This window comes from Moschus berezovskii, chromosome 3 (genome assembly GCF_049115385.1).
Source record: "Moschus berezovskii isolate FMDL1 chromosome 3, NW_MosBer_1.0, whole genome shotgun sequence".
In the NCBI taxonomy this organism is placed as follows: Eukaryota; Metazoa; Chordata; class Mammalia; order Artiodactyla; family Moschidae; genus Moschus; species Moschus berezovskii.
The window spans coordinates 53,076,021-53,098,273 of NC_142462.1; the positions used below are offsets into that span (position 1 = coordinate 53,076,021).

The 22,253-nt window shown below is 39.6% G+C and overlaps 1 protein-coding gene across 1 annotated transcript in view; it reads right to left on the minus strand.

Moving 5' to 3' along the window:
- Window positions 1-20,808, minus strand: part of RELN (reelin) — a 593,433-nt gene extending 572,625 nt beyond the window's left edge. The window contains exon 1 of the mRNA XM_055420724.2: window positions 20,330-20,808. Within this exon, the coding sequence (XP_055276699.2) occupies window positions 20,330-20,555 (226 nt within the window). The 5' untranslated portion in view covers window positions 20,556-20,808. The remainder of the gene's footprint in view (window positions 1-20,329) is intronic.
- Window positions 20,809-22,253: the final 1,445 nt, after the last annotated feature.

Below are 22,253 nucleotides of genomic sequence, written 5' to 3' on the forward strand. Positions count from 1 at the left end.
ATTTTCTTGAAGAGATCTCTAGTCTTTCCCATTCTATTGTTTCCCTCTATTTCTTTGCACTGATCACTGAGAAAGGCTTTCTTATCTCTCCTCACTATTCTTTGGAACTCTGCATTCAAAGGGATATATCATTCCTTTTCTCCTTTGCTTTTTGCTTCTCTTCTTTACACAGCTATTTGTAAGGCTCTAATTACCTGTTGGAAATACTTTTTTTTTTCCAGTTCAGTTCAGTTCAGTCCAGTCGCTCAGTCATGTCCAGTTCTTTGCGACCCCATGGATTGCAGCACACCAGGCCTCCCTGTCCATCACCAACTCCCGGAGTTTACTTAAACTCATGTCCATTGAGTTAGTGATGCCATCCAACCATGTCATCCTTTGTCATTCCCTTCTCCTCCCACCTTCAATCTTTCCCAACATCAGGGTCTATTCAAATGAGTCAGTTCTTCATATCAGGTAGCCAAAGTATTGGAGTTTCAGCATCAGTCCTTCCAATGAATATTCAGGACTGATTTCCGTTAGGAAGGACTGGTTGGATCCCCTTGATGTCCAAGGGACTCTCAAGATTCTCCAACACCACAGTTCAAAAGCATGACTTCTTTGGCACTCAGCTTTCTTTATAGTCCAACTCTCACATACATACGTGACTACTGCAAAAACCATAGCCTTGACTAGATGGACCTTTGCTGGCAGAGTAATGTCTCTGTTTTTTAACGTGCTGTCTAGGTTGGTCATAAATTTTCTTCCAAGGAGCAAGCATCTTTTAATTTCATGGCTAGTGTTACCACCTGCAGTGATTTTGGAGCCCCCCAAAATAAAGTTTCTGTTTCCATAGCTTCCCCATCTATTTGCCATGAGGAGATGGGACTAGATGCCATGATCTTAGTTTTCTGAATGTTGAGTTTTAAGCCAACTTTCTCACTCTCCTCTTTCACTTTCATCAAGAGGCTTTTTAGTTTTTCTTCACTTTCTGCCATAAGGGTGGTGTCATCTGCATATCTGAGGTTATTGATACTTCTCCTGGCAATCTTGATTCCATCTTGTGCTTCTTCCAGCTCAGCATTTCTCATGATGTACTCTGCATATAAGTTAAATAAGCAGGGTGACAATATACAGCCTTGACCTACTTCTTTTCCTATTAAGAACCAGTCTGTTGTTACATGTCCAGTTCTAACTGTTGCTTCCTGATTTGCATACAGGTTTCTCAGGTGGCACGTCAAGTGGTCTGGGATTCCCATCTCTTTAAGAATTTCCACACAGTCAAAGACTTTGGCATAGTCAATAAAGCAGAAGTAGATGTTTTCTGGAACTCTCTTGCTTTGTCGATGATCCAGTGGATGTTGGCAATTTGATCTCTGGTTTCTCTACCTTTTCTAAATCCAGCTTGAATATCTGGAAGTTCATGGTTCACGTACTGGTGAAGTCTGCCTTGGAGAATTTTGAGCATTACTCTACTAGCGTGTGGGATGAGTGCAACTGTGCGGTAGTTTGAGCAAACTTTGGCATCACTTTTCTTTGGGATTGGAATGAAAACTGACCTTTTCCAGTCCTGTGGCCACTAATGAATTTTCCAAATTTGCTGGCATATTGAGTGCAGCACTTTCACGGCATCATCTTTTAGGATCTGAAATAGCTCAACTGGAATTCCATCACCTCCACTGGCTTCGTTCGTAGTGATGCTCTCTAAGGCCCACTTGACTCCACATTCCAGCACTTCTGGCTCTGTGTGAGTGATCACACCATCATGATTATCTGGGTCATGAAGATCTTTTTTGTACAGTTCTTCTGTGTATTCTTGCCACCTCTTCTTAATGTCTTCTGTTTCTGTTAGGTCCATACCATTTCTATCCTTTATGGTGCCCATCTTTGCATGAAATGTTCCCTTGGTATCTCTAGCTTTCTTGAAGAGATCTCTCCTCTCCCATTCTATTGTTTTCCCTTTTTTTCCAACAAGATGTAAAATTAAGTTATTGTGACCCCTTCCTGTTTTGTATGCAATTTGTCTTCTTCCTCCATTCATTTCCGAGTGCTTTAAAAGTGCCTCCTAAAAATGGAAGAAAATTGACCTTTCCAAATATTGGTAAAAACATTCAGAGAGCTCAATAAAACACCTACATACAAAATATATAAAAATCAATAGCATTCCTATATAGAAATGGTCAATTAGAAGATGTACTATAAAAGATCACTTTCACTATAGAATAAAATACTTGAGAATTACTGGTTAAAAAAAAAGAGAATTAGTAGAAGGAAAATGTCCTATTCAAGGAATGGTAGTGAGGAAACTGACAGAACACATAAGAAAACATTATATCAGTACCACACTTCCCAGACATGAAAGAAGTCCAACTGATATGAGAATTAAATGCAAAAACAAAATGACTAAGAGAGAATATAAGAATGTTTTCGTAATCTGAGGGTTCAGGAAGCTACAGGACGAAATCATACAATACTGATTGCACCTAACATTTACCAGCTTATTATATACCAAATATATCTCACTATGCCACGTCACAATGTAAGTCTTCCTTTTACATATAATGAAATGGGACTTTCACAGCAGTGTATACAATCGACCTTCATTATTCACAGATTCCATATTGTTAATTCACTTGCTCTCTAAAATTTACTTGTAACCCCCAAAGCAATACTTACGGCACTTTCACAGTCATTCACATGCACAGAGTAGCAAAAAATTTGAGTCACCTAACATGCACAGTCCCAGTCGAACAAGGCAAGTGTCTGCCTTTTTATTTCAACTCCCATACTGTAAACAAGTATCCTTTTCAAGTTCTATTTAGCCACATGTTCACATTTTTGTGCTTTTGTTGGTGATTTCGCTGCTGAAAATGCACCCCCACACACGCACACAGAGTGCTGGAGTGCTGTCTAGTGCTCCTAAGAGCAAGAAGGCTGCGATGTGTCTAACAGAGAAAATACGTTTATGTGTGAATTATAGTACTGCTGGCCATGAGTTCAATGTTAATGAATCAGCAATGTATATTCAATAAGGTGTCTTTAAACAGAAACACACATAAAACATGTATTGATCTGTTATGAAAATGTGACCAGAGGCTCACAGGAATCTAACCCTATATTTCTTCTAGGAACCACAGTTCAGTATTTAATTCAGTGTTCCCAGAGACGTTACAGAATAAAACTATCACATATAATGAGAATCAACTATTAAAACAAAGTAGAAGAGTCAGGACTACAATTCAGGTATGTCTGATTCCAGAGATCACACCACTAACAACTGTCATTCCTCTCTGAAAAGAAAAGACAACAGATTGATTTGACTACATAAAAATCAAAAGATAAAGAACAAACTGGGGAAAAATACTTGTAACATTTATTACAAAGGATGACTAACATTAATAAAGATTTCTTCAAACCAATATGAAAAGGGGGGACTTTAAAATAGAAAAATGAGTAAAGGATCTAAGAGATACACACAAAAGCTCACATATACAATCAGTCATGAGACATACAAAAGTCTTCTACCCCTCTAATAATCAAAGAAGCAAAAATAAAATAATTTTAAAATACTCTTTTTCAAACCGATAGTTTAGTGAATACTAAAAATAACTATCACTGAGTACTGGGGTGTGTCTGTATGTGTGTGTGTGTGTGTGTGCAGATAGGTTGCTGGACAATGTGTAAACTCATATAATCTTTTCGGAGAACAACTTGACAGTAGGTATTAGTATTTTAGTGTTCTTAATAGATTTTAAACCAGAAATATCAGTTTTAGTTATTTATACTGTGAGAATATTTGCACATCAGTGAGTGATAAACATGAGTTAAAAAAAGACTCTTGCAATTTTGTATTTATTATCCCAAACTTGAGTATAATATTAGAGGGAATTAAAAACAGCTGCTGTTGTTGTTCAGTCACTGTCATGTCTGACTATAGCATGCCAGGCTTCCCTGTCCTTCACTATCTCCCTGAGTTTGCTCAAACTCATGTCCATTGAGTTGGTGACACCATCCAACCATTTCATCCTCTGTCACCCCATTCTCCTTCTACTCTCTATTTTTCCCAGCATCTGGGTTCTTTTCCAGTGAGTTAGCTCTTCACATCAGGTGGCCAAAGTATTACAGCTTCCGTTTCGGCATCAGTCCTTCCAACAAGCATTCACAGTTGATTTCCTTTAGGATTGACTGGTTTGATCTCCCTGCTGTCCAAGGGACTCTCAAGAGTCTCTACAGTTGACCCTTGAACAACAAGGGGTTGGGGCACCTACTCCATACTCAGTTGAAAATCCACCCATAACTTTATACTTGGTCTGCTATATCCATGGTTCTGTATCTATAGATTCAACCAGCTTCAGAACACATGGTACAGCAGTACATACTATACTTATTGAAAAAAATCCACATATAAGTGGACCCACGAAGTTCAAAGCCATGCTGTATGTCAGCATGTCAACTGTATGTTTGTATACATCCATACAATATAATACTATGTAGTCACTAAACAAAGATGAAGCTCTGCAATTATTGCACGATACTGAAAATATAAGCTGAGTGAAAAAAGCTAACTGGTAGGTATAGTTTGATCCAATTTCTGTCTGAATGTACATATCCAGGCAAAACATATGACTGCTTATAAGCAAGAGATTAGATTTAGAGATACTTTCCTCTCTCATGATGCAAGGATTCAGTCCTGAGGACCATCTCAAAGAGGATTTCACTGGTTCACATAACTTAATTTGCTAAATTTTCCCACTGAGTATTACCTAGAATTACAGGGCAAAGAGGTGCGGTACTATCTCCCCGAAATACACTGACATGATTGGACTGCAGGTGAGGTATAGGAAGATTCCATGTCACAACTGCGGGCAGCTGTCACCTGATTTCTGTTTAGAATAGAGGGGGCAGTCATCCACTATGGATTCCCTAAGTTTAACACCACTAGATTTAGGGAGAAAGAAGGCCGTGATGAGCTACAGCATCACTGTCAGACAGAAGCTTACCCCCACAAAGAAAATAATAAAATGAAGTCTGAGAGTAACAGAAGTAGCTTGAGAGCTAAATTAGAAAGAACAAGAAACCTACACACTTTGAATTCATATGTGGGCACTTCTGGTTTATTAACATTTTATTTGATAAAAAAGAAGGTAGATACTTCACACACTGGTAATGTAAGTAGGCATAAGATAATATATATGTGATACAAGACTGGATAGAAATGCTTTTATGATTGGCACTCAAAAAAGTTACCATCAGCAAAAGAGTAGTTCCTGATGTCAGCAATTTCTGATCCCGTGATCTCACAATTGACAATATTAGAATCCCAAAAAGAGATCTGTGCAGGAGAGTGAGCTAAAGCCTGCTGAAAAAAAGCAAAGGTTCCCTGAAAGGCTTAAGTAAAGGCACCTGACATTTGCACACCACAACCATGGTCAGTAGCAATAATTCAATACACAGAATATATGGGACAGCTTTTTCAAAAGCATTTTGAATAGTGGCTAAGACAAACCAGGTAATGGCAGAATGTTACTGTGTCAACAGAGAGTCCTTTCTGGTTCTGGGGGATCCACTTGCCCCACAAGAAAAGAAACATAAACAAATGAAATCAATGCACTAACAATGCACAGAGTTATGATAACCCATAATTTAAAATAGGATAGGGAAAATATTTATGCAAATATTTATCTTGTCTCTGAGTAGGAAGACTCCCCAAGCACAAAAGCAATATGAGAGAACAAAAGAAACAAAAATATATGTTTTCATAAATTTACTAACATAATCTACAAATAAAAATTCATGACAAAAATGAAAATAAAACCACAACCAGGGGGGAAAGAATTCTGCCAAATTTAGAAAGATGTATAAAAACATTCACCATAGTGTTTAGAAGACTGAAAACAAAATGAAAATGACAAAAATGTCAACTATTTATAAATTTATAAATTATGCTATAGCCATTCAATAAAGTATGATGCCTGTCTTAGAATTATATATATTTTGAAAAATATCAATAATATGAGCACATAAAGTTAAAAGAAAAAAGATTATAAATCCTATTTCTGTCAGTATAGATCTGTTTACTCACAGGAAAAAGAGGGTCAGCAAGTGCATGACAACAGTAATACCTAACATTATTTTCTGTGCCGGGCACTGTGTTGCTCTCTATATGCTCTTTTTCAGAAGGGAAAACTGAGGCACAGAGAGGTGAGATCACTTGCTCTAGGCCACAAAACTTGAAAGTGCACAGTCCAGAATGAACCAGTTCATGTGCTGTCCACAACCATAAATAAGCTAAGTTTCCTCTGATTTCAAAGGATACTTTATAAATTAAAAGTTCATCCTTTGAAATCAGAGGAAACTTAGCTTTTAGGAATTTATGGTTGTGGACAGCACATGAACTAGTTCATTCTGGACTGTGCACTTTCAAGTTTTGTGGCCTAGAGCAAGTGATCTCACCTCTCTGTGCCTCAGTTTTCCCTTCTGAAAAAGAGCAGTGATGATGATACCCGGCTCATGGGTTTGTTATGAAACTTCAATGAGAGAGTGCACATAGAAACAGAGTGGGGGAAAGAATCTTCAATCTTATCTGAAAGAGGAAGCAATTCTCACTAACAACTCCTGGCAACATGCATGTTGAAATCCGTAATTCATGTTTGGAACCTCTGATGTTCCCAACTTACAAGGTATCAATAAATCAAATGTAATGAAGAGACAGAATTCTCAGCTGTTGTTCCCTTCATATATCCATCACTTCCCAAATAGAGTTCTCTTCAAAGATGAAATCTTTTGAGAAATCTTTTGTTTCCTTTTTTTGTGTGTTTTCTTTAAGGTTCCTACATATCTGTTGAGTACGAAGCCAAGCTATTTCGGTCTCTGTTCTTCCCATTATTTATTCCCATTCAGATGAAAATTTAAAAGCAAACTATCTACCCATTCATCAAAATTGCTTCGAATTTATTTATGGTGCAGCACAGAGGAGCTTCTGGGAATAAGAGTTTCAAGTCTATTATAGTTTCTATTAATAATTATAGTCACTAATTGCTATGAGAACTTTTTTGGATATGCTAACATATAGTTAAAGCAAAGCCAATCCAACAGACTACTATAAATAGAGTTGCATAGTCTCAGAAAAGTCATGAGAATGTTGTAAGTTTGGAGGGTGGGAAAGTAGAAACATGGTTTTTACATTTTTTAAAACATTGTTATCAAGGATTCAAAAGGCCAAATTGTACTCACAAATACATTTTTTATAAATTTTCCTCTTGATTATTTTGAACATCACTTTCACATAACAATTTTAAACATCATTGAAATTACGGTTCTCAAGTGCTATTTTTGCTCTTTAATTCATTGTATCAAAATGTCTTACAAGCCTGCTGTAAGTTAGGCACTATCCTAGGCACAGGAAACAGAACAGCAAACAAAACAGACAAAAATCCCTGCCTTGGTGGAACTTAAAGGCATTATTCTGAGGGTTCCAGAAAGCAAACAAGGTAAAGAGTAAATTACATAGGTGATGATAACACCTATGAAGGAAAATAAAGCAGTCCACAGGGATATGGAACACTGGGCGGGGAGGAGGGAGACTAAGCTTTAAAGACTATAGACAGGGAGAAACTCAGTGAAAAAGGGATGTTTGAAGACACACCTGAATCAGGAAGGGAGGGAGCATGGGGCTATCTGGGGAACAGCATACTAGAAAGGGGAACAGACAGTGCAAAGGTTCTGAGACAGAACTGAGCCCCTTATGTGTTTAAAGAACAGAAAAGAAGCCCACATAATTTCAGAGGAAGAGTAAGAAAAAAGTTAGTAAGATATGAGGTCAGAAAAGTTACAATGGGGCCAGGTGCTACGGGCCTTCAAGGCCATGCCAAGGATTTTCTCTTTTTCTCAGGAAGAAGGGGAACAACAAAAAGGATAGATAGAATTACAAAAGATTTTATCTTTCAAAAACAGGCAATATTGTTGGGAAAACAGAGGCAGACCCAGAGCTGTTCCAGGCAACTTGGTGGATTATGGATGGTTGTCCTAGGTGTGGAGCAGAGGGTTGGTTTGAACCGAATCACTCTGGCTGCTGTGTTTAGAATGAAAGTGACAAGCATTGAAGCAGGAGAAGTGATCAGCAGCCTGTTGTAATCCAGGTGTGAGGGGGTGGTGGCCATGGCAGATTCTGGGTGTGTATTAACATAAAGCTAGCTGGACTTGGGATCAGCTGTGGAATGTTAGGGAAAGAATAGTTTGGGGACTGAACTGTAATGACTCAGCCGGCAAAAAAGGAGATGAGGAGACTCGAGGAGGAGCTACTCTGGGGGCGGCAGGGTTAGGGGAAATAAGAAGCTCATTTGGGGTAGATTAAGTTTCAGATGCCAGTAGACATCCAAGTGGAGATACTGACTGGGGTTTAAGAGAGAGGAATTCAGGAAGTCAGAAAAGAGTCACCAACATATAGGTGGCACTTAAAGCATCATAATGGATGGCATCCTTGAGGAGACAGGGGAGATGAAAAAGAGAAAAGGAAAAAGGACAGAGTCCTGGGTGTCCCAACACCACAGAGCGAAGGAGGAGAAGAATAAAGGGCAAAAGAAGACCGAGACATTTTGACGTCTTCCTAGTGAATATCAGGATGGTTTGTCTACAGCAATGCATGAAGGCAGAGGCATGGACTCATTAATTTACTTTCAACATTCCCTTACAGATCATTGAATCTAAGATCTCTCAGGGGCTGAGGTAGAGAGAAAAGTGTATACATCTCAGAGAACCTGGGTTTCCTGTACAAGGATAGGCAGTCTGTATTGCAGTGTGCAGCTTTGAAAAGAGAATCAGACACTTTTATAAGAACACAAAAGCATGGTAAGTCACTTTTAGGTTGGATCTATATCCATAATAAAAAGATAATTCTGCCCTTCGACACTTGCCCTCAAAACTTCGCTAAAATCTTCATATATAATGAAGAATGCAATAGGACCCCAGAGAACACTGCTTCTCCATATGGCCTGTGTGTCAACACTTTCTTTCCCAGAGGTCATTTTACACTTTTTTCTCCCCTTAAGGATGTATTGTGAATACTGTGGCACTCATCTGTTGTTTCTGCCTGCCTTACACTTATTTCTCCTTCTTTGGGGTAACAGAACCTGAATTTTCCTTCAGAAAGAGATACCCCTATGATCTTAACATCCATCTCAGTGGGATAGCCATAGCCCAGGTCATCCAATGAAACTTGTGGTCCCAGGAATTAGAATTCATTGACAAGAAAGCAAAGGAGTTGGAGAGGTTTCATCCAAGCTGTGGGGCCAGAAAAGCCTGAAAATGGGAGTGGGGTGGATGAAGTCTTGAAAAGTCAGAAAATCATGGTTCTTACACCATGATTCCTTTAGCAGTTGACTTCCTGTTCCATGATACTCTACCATCATTTCTAAGTCTAATGTCTGGATTTTCCTTCCATTCTAAACCACTTCCTATTAATGAATTCCTTTAGCCCATGTTAGCCAGAACCAGTTTCTGTGGCTGGCAGCCGGGGTACTCTGGCACACTTGCCCTTCTCCAAACTGTACAGCTCTGTGGTAGCTCATAACAAAACTTATAAACCTTCATGTGGGTCCATGTCACAACGTAAGTAAAAATAAAGGTTTAGAGGCTATTGTAACCAAACAAAAGCTTGAGAAATCGTTTTATTTGGTAATATTTCAATAGCCAACCTAAATTCCAATATAAATCTTTTACTGACAAATACTTTTAAGAAGAAACATTTTTCTTATTCACTGGAAATATCTGTCTTAATTAACCAAAGTAATTAACTTTGTTTTTTACCAGTTGTTTCTATGAGATGACAACCAAGCCTGTACCTCACTCAAGATTTCCTCTTCTTTCATGTTTGCGGAGCCTCCATGTTTTTCATTATATTGTAGAAATACATGGGAACCCCTGGCATAGCTGAGACAGGACAAACTTGTCTAGATGTGCAAAAATCACTCAGCAATGTGGGTCAAATCAATTAAGTATTATTTTAACAATTGTGAAGAGCTTGATCTCCAGAGCATTTGCATTTACTTCAACAGATACAGACAGGTATCCCTTGGGTACTCATTAGTGATACCAATCTTGAATTTTAATTTATTGTAGTTTTCTGTATGTTTAAAATGCTTCACGATACATTTGGAATTGAAGTGTCTGCCTTTTTGAGAGAAATATTCACAGTTTAATACCTGTATCAGGTCAGGTCACCCAGTAACTAGCCTCTGGGCTTCCTACACTACCCTGGAGGCTCTCAGACCTGCCATTAGAGCTACAACTCAGCACAGCTCACCGGTGAAGGCTAAACAGAAAGATGATCTGCTCTGTCCCGCCTGAGGAAAGAAATGATCTCTATGTGGACCTTCTCTACACTTTTTGATAATAGCTTTATAAGGCTACTGTCCTTTTGTTAATGTCCAATGAAGCAAATTTTTCTCCCCCAGTGAAAGCAAAAGCCTTCCTCCCTTCAGGCCCTCTGTGGGTTTAACACAGGAAGTTCCCAGCCTGAATCCTCCACCCTCTGATTTAGCTTCCACCAGGGGTCAGTGGCTCTCTGTTCAGGTCTGATGACAAACGTTAGGATAAATTATAATGGTAACAATTCAGGAAACACTGGTATTACTACCATAATTCATGTATCACCTCACCTGATTGCCACAAACCTCCAGTTGACCTCTGTCCTCCTTGGTAGGAGGTGAATTAATTTGGGGACAAGGGCACGAGATGATGCTTAGCCCTTTTCCTCCTCATTCAAATAAGCTCAATAGAAAGTGATATTTAAAAATCTGATTCACATCTGAAAAATAATCCTACAAAGGCAAGTACAAAGCAACTCATTCCACTGGTGTCTCTATCACTGTGAGAGCACACCTCTGACAAGCAAGGTCAGACACTGCACAACGCTCTGAACTGTCACCAGGACTTTCACTGTGAAGCCCATCACTCAACTTCACAGGCTCTACCCACAGACTGGTAACACTTGAAGGAATTTCCTAAAGAAAGAAATATGTTACAAATAGATGAACTTCAATGAAAATCTTTTTAAATGTCTCTATATCTAAATCTACAGTTCTCTTGTATTCATGTCCTACTCAAGTTCTAACAGTGAGTCAGAGAAGAAATTCCCTATTTACTTGAAAATCTTCACTAAAATTACATTCATCAAAATGTTAATAAATTTCAGCAAAATTTGCAAATCACTTTCTCATATTTCTATTCATGATGATAGTTTAAAGGCATGTTAACTCTTTTAAGTCAACAGTATACTAAATGATATCTTTGTGCTTTAACTGGAAGGTGATTCTAGTCAAGGAATATTTAGGACTATAAAATCCTGGTCTTGTTTGGCATGGATATAATCTTTCTGGTTTTATTTTGCAGTCTTTTAAATAACAAAATTAGCTTTCACTTTTCCTTATTTTCCCTCTGTGAAAATGTCTTTTGTTATGTTTTATTATTATCCCTTTCTTGAAATAATTCTCATTTCTAAAAATAAATGCATATTAGATAAAAACATGGGTTCTAAAGCAAGATGGGCTGAGCACTCTTGAATGACAGTTTTATGATCTTCGGCAAAACACTTATTTTTCTGTGACTTAGTTTTTACATCCAGAAAAGGAGGATAGCAATACCCACCTCATGAGGTTCTTGTGAAAATTACATGAATTAACATACATAAAGCATATAGAGCAGTACCTGACACATACTAAGGGCTTCTTTAGGGCTTGCTGTTGTTAATGTTGTTGTTATTAATTTATTCCTAAGTTCCTGAGTTACCTTTCTAAAATTTTTTTTTGTAATTAATTTATTTTTTATTGAGGCAAATTATTTTACAATATTATATTGGTTGGTTTTGCCATACATTGAAATGAATTCGCCCCGGGTTTACATAAGTTCCCCCTCCTGAACCCCCCTCCCACCTCCCTCCTCCCTTTATCCTCCCTCTGGGTCATCCCCGCATGCCAGCCCCGAGCATCCTATAACATGCATTGATCCTGAACTAGTGATTCATTTCACATATGACAACATACGTGTTTCAATGACATTCTCCCAAATCATCCCACCCTCACCCTCTCCCACAGAGTCCCAAAGACTGATCTATACATCTGTGTCTCTTTTGTTGTAAAATTTTTTTGATAGTATCAGTGCCTGGACTGAGAATATGAACCCATCTTTCAAAAAAAAAAAAAAGGGCCTACAACCAAACTAATTTCCTTATATTCCTCTATCACAAACACTGAACATGTAACATTTTTTGCAGGACAAGGTTACAGGAAGTGTTTACATGAAAAAAGGAAGTAAGAAAAGATCTGCAACTATGATCATAGGATATTTCAACATTCATAACAAAGGTGGCCTAAACAAAAAGATGACATATTCCTAAAGGTAAGGCTGAGATGCCTGTTTCCTCTGTCAATATGCAGCAAGCAAGAGAGAAATGACAATATTGGATTTAGTCCTAGAGGCTGAGCCAGACATAACAAACAAGGTTAAGGTTGGGGCAGAGCTCATGTTCACAACCATGTCACACATCTAAGTATTTTAAGTGTCAACAGGATTTACATATGGTGATAGTGGATTTTAGACAGATAGGACTGACAGGAAATAAAGTTTATAAACAAACTCACTAGCATAAATTATCAATTACAAGAAACTCCGGAAACTGAAGGTCAGGCACAGGTTACCTTCTTAAAACATCAGTAAAAAGTTAGCATACAATGCACTCTTTTGCCACCTGAAGTATTAATAATACATCTTGAAGGAAACTCTGAAAATGTACCATCAAAAGTGTCTTACTAAATATCGTAGTTCTATCAATGTGACCAAAAGCAATTCTATGGGAGAACTGGAGCACTTCAGAGCTCAATACAAGAATTGGGATGAATCTAAAAGAGAATGTAAAATGGATCATTTATGCATTTAGAAGAAATAATTAGAACTACACAGGTGCAAATAACAAGAACTTGACTGATTTCTCTTATGATAAAGAAGTCCATAAGAGGTATTCCAGGGCTGCTACAGCTGCTCAAGGTATAAACTTTGACTGCATAAAGCATTTTCTAGTAAAGGGACGGTCTCTATCATCACCTCAGTCACCTCAAGTTATTTCCTTCAGTTCCTGCTGAACTCCTCGTCCACCACCATTATCTTGCTCAGTAGTGCCCGGCTCGTTATGACCCCATGGATTGTACCCCACCAGGCTCCTCTGTCCATGGAATTTTTCAGGCAACAATACTGTTGTAGCATGTAGGATCTAGTTTCTGACTATGGATCCAACCAAGGGTTCCCTGCATTGGGAATGTGGAGTCTGGAGTCACTTGACCAGTACAAAAGTCCCTAAAATAGGTTTTAATGAAGAAAGACTGTGGAACTTACCCCAGAGCAACACACCTCCCTTCTTGACTCCCAATCTAGTATTCATGCCAAAGTCTCTACCCTCTTTATAACCTGTTAAGTGCCAGGCACCCTGAAAGGCGGCATCACTATTTCATAGCTATGCAACTGTTAGGAGTCTTAGCAAAGAGACTAGAAAGTAAAGGATATAACTTGAGGTGACCGAGGTGATGATAGAAACAGTCCATCCCTTTATTAGAAAAGCCTTTCTGAACTCAAGCATTCAAGACATCAAATCAACCTGCCTTTTAGAGTTAAGCTAATTCAGCGTGCGTTTTCCTAAACTGTACCTCTTCCTCATGGTGTGTGTATATATATATATATTTATATACATATGCTTCCATGCACAGACTTCTGATTCTACATTTTGACTCTATAGCTGACAGTGGGGAAAATAGCTGACTCAGAATTAAACAGCTACTGGCTTGAAAGTTCTTCTGAGAGATTTTACAGTGTAGGAGGAAAAACCTACTTTCCTATTAGAAATAACTATCCTATGATTTTTAAAAAGGGCAAGGGCATGTCACAGAAAGATGAAGCTATTTTTTTGAGAGAAATACAAGAGCCAACTCATCCACTTTTATTATTATAAATATCCAATGAATAAAATATATGGTAATTACACACTGTCTGTATATATACTAATATTTTTCATGTCATACAGGAGAGAAAAGAGGTTGAGATAGTGACAGTAAATCTGAAAGGAAGAAAGAGAAAGAATTAAAGGAGCAAAGGAATCAAGTTTTGAAGCAGGAAAGAAGAAGGAAGAGGAGAAGGAAGACAAGGCCCTGTGATGTGAAGGGAAAGAGCAAAAGAAGAAAGAAAATGAAAAAAATAAAATAAAATAGGAGGAGGAAGACTGGGGACATGGGAGAAAGCACGCAAGATACAGGTGGAAGGAGACAGGGGCAGAGCAGGAAAGGCAGAGAATGATGCTGCTGAGGTGAGCGTAGCACTTATTGGTAAACCACCATCACTCCTTCTTCATGTCCCTTGGTATGCGGACACCAGCATACATCAATAACTAAGGGCTATTTGAAACACTCATGAGTTCTCATATAGTTTCAAAGAGTCCTTTAATCAATAAAATTTAATGTTTACCAAAGTTTAAAGTTTCTAAGGAAAGCTAAATTAGCATTAAAAACCTGGGTTTTCAATGTTTACTTGGGAACCTCATAATTCCTATAACTATCTCTTTGTGGCATTCAAAAGCTAATCACATTTTTTGAAAAATTAGAGCTGCCTTAAGCCACAAATCAACATCTTCATTTGTAGGGATCCTTCTACACACCCCCAAATCCAGTTGCTACACTTAGCTCCTACAGGACATCAAACAAAAAGGAAAAATATGTGTAGTTTTAGAGAAGCACACGTTAGAAATAATTGGTTAACCCGCAGGCACAGCATTCAACCCTTCAGAGGCTCTGCCTTCAATGAGATGAGCATGGCAGGTGACCATGGCAAAAACTACACAACAGACACCAAAGTGAGATCACTTCACGTGTAATTTCCTGAGAGCCAAGAGTATTATTTTTTTTTTAATATACCATTCTTGTGTTTGAACAGTCATTAAGAAATCTTCGTATCTGAAAATTCAGTTCCAATTTCTGAAAATGTGTTTTTAATACTTCTTTAAGTTTAATAAGATTGATACAGTTTTATTATTTTATAAATAACTTTAAAATCAGTGGGGTAGGAGAGGGGTGGATTAATCACCAAAGTTATCCTTGAAGCCAAAACATTTAGATAAATGAATTTTCTTTATCATATGTGTGTTATGTCATCACCCAATCATAGTTCAAAGCACTTCTTTGCACACTGAATCTACCCATTCTAACCAAAAGCAGAGTGTAGGGTTATATTTTTTCTATTTTTATATGACATAAAGAATTTTTTAAAAGAAGAAAGAGCTTTATATTTTTGTGTGAGAATATATACAAGATTTTTTTAATGCCAGTGTTTAAAAAGTACCAGTAACTCATTTATGCTTTTCCAGTGTAAAGGCTACCTGAAATATATTTCAAATATACATGCATTAGCAACTATTTGTGAACATTAAAGACACAATAAATAACTGTCAAGGTGTCATCTGAAGTCATTGGAAGAACAAGTATGGCTTAATATGCAACATATCCTATATAACTAATAATGTAAGATTTCCAGATCATCTGTAGAGTTGACCAATTCCAGGCAGGGAAAAAATAAATCAAAGATAAGTTCCAGATATTATCTTTTGAGTGAAACTAATTTATGGAAAAAAATGTGAAAACACCTATCATTTTTTAAAGGTGAAAAGACAAATTTATTGGAATAAGATGGTTCTGTAAAAAATATACGATTATAAAGATACAACTTTTATTCTTTACCATTTTTGATGAAAACAAAAATAATAATTTAAAATAAAGATTCATAAAAATTAGAGGAAAATATTCTAATTAAATAATTTCTAGTAATGTAGTGCTGTGACTGAAGTAAGAACATCTGCCTAAATTAGATGTTTTCAATTATGATTCTAAAGACCTAATTTTTTGAAACTCACACAGGGAATATATATTAAATCAATGTTTATATTATTTAAGAAACAATCTGAACCATATCAGTAAAATATATTTGAAATAAGTTGTAGTGCACGAGATGAAATATAAGACAAGTAGAGGAAAATGCTTTAAAATGTTCAGTTTTCATAGTTATATACAAGCAGGACACAGATGCAGTTCACTTATAAATTGCATTTGACAAATGATTCTGAGTTTAAATATGCTGATTCCAGAGTCAGAGACATATAAAGAACAATATCTACTCACCCAATCTATTAATTCAAATAATTGCTAATTCAAATAACTTCAATATTAATTCAAATAATTGTTATTTAATTCAAATTTTAAAAAATCATTCTCTTGAAAGAAATTTAATCTGGAGTATATTACCAAAAATGGTATCTGACATACATATCATTCTAGTACTTGAAAAGTCATTATACTGCACTGCCTTTGAATGGTGATTTTTAAATGGCAACCAGTTGATTCCAGAACACATTTAATATAATACCAATAATGGTTACAACAAAATACCCTAAATACTTTATCCTGATTTTATCTTTTTTACATAAACATTCTTTTTCAGCAGTTGAAATTGGTTTTCCCACACACTCCACAATATGATTAAATAAATAACAGAATGAAAATGTAGGACGGAAGAACTACCGGTAGTGATACCAAAGTTACAAAATACAATCAAATCCCCTTTATAAAGCATCATGCTTTATTACCTATTCAGTTCTGCTTAAAACAGACTTTTTTCCTCTATTAATATTTTAGAGCATATTTTTCACTGTTTTGGACATTTCCCCCACCTTATGCCACTGTAATAATGGGTATTCTAGTCTTTTTAGAAATTCAGATAAATTGTTTCATGGAAGCTCAGGCACAATTCACAGACTCATTTACTTAGGCTTTCACAGATAATGTGTTTTTTTTTCTCTCTTATATCTGACCTCTCCTTTCTGATGACTGAATAAAGCCCATCCTGTGAGTAGGCATTTTCTTATTACAGGATGTCAGGTTTATCCAAGTCTTTCTAGTTCAAAATATACTATCTGTCTGCTCAATGATGCCCAAATTCTTTTAAACAAAAAGGGAAAAACATCTTTCCACAGTTGTAATTAAGACTGTGGGAGAATAAAACATAGACAAGTCACATTCACTACAAATTGGTCGGAGGAGGTTTAAACAAAAGCCTAAGGAGTCGGGGTGAAGAAGAGGGATTATCGGGGGAAAGAAAAGGTGCAGACATCAACTCAATCTTTGCTTGTTTCACAATCCTGACCTGGTCCTTAGGAGAAGGAGCTGTAAATTGCCAGGTGTGGCTGGGGAAGAGAATGGCTACCTGACTGGACCATCTAGGTTTCCATTTCCTATTTTCCCATCATTTGCAATTTTCTACCAAAAAAAAAAAAAAAAAAAGAAATTAAGGTATGGGCCTGGAAACCATGCTGTGGAAATCAACCATATTTGGAGATTTGTGCAAAAAAAGGAAATTCTAGAAAAAATTGCTCCGACCCTGAGACTTTCCTAATTCAACATGACATACACATAGACATATATCGTTAAATATACAACCATAACCTCTTACTGCTGAGTTTCTAAACTCATCATGCAGACACCACGGCTCATTGTGACTAACGATGCCCTCTCAAGAAAGTCATAGACAACAGATTTAAAAGATACAAGAGGCTGACAACAGAGGTACCAAGTGATCAAGTGATGAGAATTAGTAGAGCTTCCAAAACTGTAAACAGATAAATACACTACTTAACAATGGGAATATTTGACAATTCTGTTAGATACACAAATTTCAAATTCTTTGTATTGTATTTTTGTTGTGTTTTTTTCCAAAAGATTTTCAACAAAAACCTTTAAACAAATACAACCCATAATATTGAACTCTGATATGTGCCTCTCCACCTCATATTCTGTCACAGACATAAGTCTCAGAGGGTAGCTGACACAGCCCGATCTCCAGTCATTCTGTGTTAGGTAGCACTATACACACTACCTCTGTCTCAATGCATTTTTTTAGGTAAAAAAGTAATAGTCATCAGCTGTACCCCCAAATCATTCCTTCAAATGCTGAGTTCAGTGTAAATCATAGATAAGATAGCGTTTTCCTGACATGACTGTTACATTTTAAAGATTTTAAAAATTAGAAATAAAATCTCAAGCTAATATTTTGTATTTCTTAGTTTTTTTAAAAAAATGGCCAAATAACCTCCTAACCTAACCACAACAGTATATTAGGTTAAAATTTCTTACCATCAGCTCAATTCTTAAATAGATGTTACATAATTAATTTTAAACATTAATTTCCAAAAGTCTATAAGAAAAGGAGGCATGTATAAGCATCATTTCATTTTTAAACAGTTCTTCTACCTGTAGAAAATTTTACAAGGAAAAACTTACTGAAGGCCTATAGCTACAGCCAGTTTCAAAATCTAAATATTTGACAAAACAGGTAACAAGAATTTAAAATCCTACAAAAACCATCCACAAAGTTTAGAATGATTTGATCATCTTAAATTTACACAATAAAATTTCTCTACCTTTTCTAGTGATGGAAGAGGTAGAAATTGAGACTTTCCCACACAATGTGCAACTTGAAGTGTTACACTGCAATCTTACTCTCTATCATCCATTTATTTTCAGACTTAAAATGTGATTATGGTCAGTCTTAGGCTGACTTACATTTGCTAGTTTCATAGCAAAAGTAAAGGCTATGTCATACTTTGGTATTTTTAAGTTTTCTATGCCAGCACCTTACAAAGGATATGGAAACAGAGGGGGCAGAAATGAGGCTTTGTATTACCAAAGGTCTTCTATCACAACCTGACAATCACATCTTGTAGCCCAGACTACCTCTTACCTACCACTCTCACTTAGAGTTAATACCAGGCAAACACCTTCACTAAGGCTCACACCAAGTGACAGGCTCAATCCTTTGGTCTTCGGGTGAGGTCTGAGTTGCCATCATATTGGCTGGTCCTTTTCCTGAAAAGATTCTCATGAACTCAGGAAAACATCAGACTGCTCTTGAGAAGAGAGTAAGCACCATGAGTGCTTTAAAAGAGGGGACTAGTTACAGAAAATTAATATTCCAAAGTCTGAAATTTCACCAAATTAGACTTCTGCTTTACAGACAAGGCTGCCGCCATGCCACAAAAATGCTGTAAAAGCACTATTTTAAATCTCTAGTAAGCATTTAGACTAAACATTTTAAAGCGGATATGAAGGGTTTTTTAAAATAGAAAACTTAAGGTTTCTTATCATTTTTATATCCATGTTTATCTGAAATGCCAGCTGCTCCGTGGATTATCTCCTGCTATGCCAATAACTGTTAGCCCACAAGAGACGGAAACTGTTCATGAAATCACTAGACAACAGTTTCTCTTTGGTTGGGTATCAATATTTTTGCCTTGAGATTCTAATTAAATAGTGCCTGTTGTCACTTAAAAGCGCCATGGAAATGAAATATTCAGAAGTTCCAGAGGAAATAATAGAAAACAGACAATACCTTATTTTCCCACATACTCCATTTACTAGCTTAAAACATAAAAAATGCATGCACTACACAACATTCTATTGCTTGCAGCTAAATTGTACCTCTCCAATCATGTTTAATTTTGATGAAGGGCTCCATAATGATGCTTTTCCAAAAGGTACCTTTAAATTATAAGGAACTTCCAGTCCCTACCTGGAAATTAAAGCTGTGCAGATTAAAAAGACATAATCATTAATAAACATCACAGAGATCATTCCAGAAAGAAAAGGCACGTTAAAGTAAGAGGAGACTGAAAAAACACACCATTTCCTGACATTTTCAACGCCACTTTAGAATGGAGCGCTGGAAGCAGCCGCTCCCTGTCAGGAGGGCCGTTTACTCGGCAGGAACCGAGAAGGACCCCTGGCTGAGGAGCTGCGGGAAGTTTGCGGCGGGCGGGCGACAGGCGGGGCGGCTGCGGACCCGGGCGCGTCAATCTGTCACCAGCGGGTCCGCAAAGCCTAGCGCCACTCGGCTGCCCTGCAGGGGGAACGGGAGCAGGGACAAAGGTCTGGAATCCAAGGACTCGGGTTAAGGAAACAAGAGGCGCGAATTCATTCAAGTGTCAGCTGTCAGAACCACGAGTGAGGAGGACCGAATTTTCTGGCCTTTCCCTGCCCAGAACCAGCTCCTCTCGGGGAGACGCGTGAGGGGAGTGTGTGGAGTCGGGGTGGGGGGCGACCGGTGAATAAATTCTAACTCGCAACTCTCTCCCCCACTAAGTTTGTTTTCTCCCCTTCCTCCGAGCGCAAAGCTGAGGTAAGGGTTGTCACGGTTCAGGTTTAAATGGCCCCTGGGAAGAAGGAAAGCGGTACAGGGCTGCGCCGGCCGGCGAGAGCGGAGATGCTGAGGTACCTACCATGGTATTCTTGTCCCGGAACGTAGTAGGTGGGGTGGCCCGCAATGTGCAGGGAAATGAGCACCTCGCCCTGCTCCCCATCTCCTTCCAGCTCCCCGTGGTGAGTGCACAGGAAAAAGAATGGCGAAAAGCGGGGGTAATAGCCCACCGCCGCGCGCGCCCTCAGCGTCGCCCCCAGCAACAGCGCCAGGAGGAAAGTCCGCGGGGCCCAGGAACTGCGCTCCATGCCGCCGCCGCCGCGCGCCCCGAGCGCGCTCTCATTCAGTTTAGGAGGCGCCGGGACCGAGTAGCCGCTCGGAGAGAAAGCGAGAAGGCGGCGGACGGCGCAGAGCGGGCGCGGGCGCCGAGCCCCGCCGGGAAGTTCCGCGGGAGACGGCTGCTCCCAAAGTTTCTTTGGCCCGCGGGAGCGCGGGGCCGGGCTGCGGACGCCGGGAGCGGCGGGACGGTCGCTGCCTCGGTGCGCCGCCGCCGCCGCCTCTGCGCGACGCCCCTCGGCCAGGCCTGGGAAAGCGCCCGCCCCGCTCCACACCTTCTTAAAGCCCCGGGCGCCGAATCCCCCCCGCCGCTGCCACACGTGTCCCGGCCGCTCCCCCGCCCCCGCGCGGCGCGCGCCCGCCCGGCCCCCGCCCATCGGCTCGCTAGCCGCACCTCGCGCTGCGCGGGGCGCACGCCTCCCGGGAGTCCCGGCGGCGAAGCCCAGTTCGCCTTCGGGGACCGCGGAGTCCACGAATCTGCCCTGAGGGACTTAAACGCCTCCGAGAGAGACGCTCTCGCCCAGATGTCTGGAGGAGCAAAAGGACTGGACGGTCTCCTTTTGGCCCTCAGATTTCCCTCTTTTTTTTTTTTTTTTTTCTGGGAAGAGGCGCAGAGGAGGAGAAGGGCGGTGTGGGGACCTGTGCTGGCGCCGGCTTCTTTGTCTGCGCGGGCTGCGCCTCGCGCCCCTCGGGGCTCGCGCACCTCGGAGCCTGGGCGGCCCGCATTGGTTCTGGGGATCCGCCCGCGACCCCAAACCGCGAGGGGCCCCTGCGCTTCTTTCAGACCTAGGCCTTGCGTCCCTCCCTCTGACCCCCGCCCCGCTCCTCGCCGCAGCGACCGAGCCTCGTCTGTAGCTGGATTTAAAATGAGATTAAGCGAAAGTAGAATTGGCAGCCTCGAGTGATTTGTGATTTGTGATGCTCGGGTGTGGGGAATTGTGTGGCGGGAAGGGCTTGCGGAGCTGAGCCCCGACAGGCGCTCTTCTCTGGACTGTTCTGTTATTCATTGCTGCTGGGTTCTTCAGGCGGAGATGGTTGTAATTTTTTAAATCGGTGTTTATTTCCTTTAAATGTCAGCTACGACCAATGTCCCTGAGACGGGGCGCGGGGAGGGGGAAATGTTCTGGGGAGATGCTGGCAGCGGTGATTGAAGCGGGTGGTAATGAGCTGCTGCACAGGAGGCTGCGGGGAAGAGAAATAAAAAGCACGTTTTTAACTGAGGACGGCTAGCAGGAGCCCTGCGGCATCCAGAGCCAGGTTGCCAGGATTTAATGCCTCTCTCCACCCAACCTTGGCTCGCCACCAAGCCCAGATAAACCCGCACGTACAGAAATGAGATTATAAAATTAGAAGGAACAGTGTCTTTGCCTGCATGGGGCGGGGGGCGGTGAGGAGTGACAAGGAGGAGTGTGAAAAGGTAATCTTTCCAAGGGGAGACCTCTATAGTTACCTCGTTGCAAAAGGAAGAGATTGGTTGTTTTCCTCTTCTCCAGGCCGAAATCAAACAGGTAAAAGGGCCACTTCTGGCTACCTTCTGGTTTCCCTCCCTTAAGAATCCCCAAGGACTCAACTGCTGTATATATTTGATGTAATAATCGTTACTGCTGCCTCTCTGTGCCGGTGCAGGCTTTGGGCTGTAGGTAAATTACCTCTATTTAATCCTCACACTG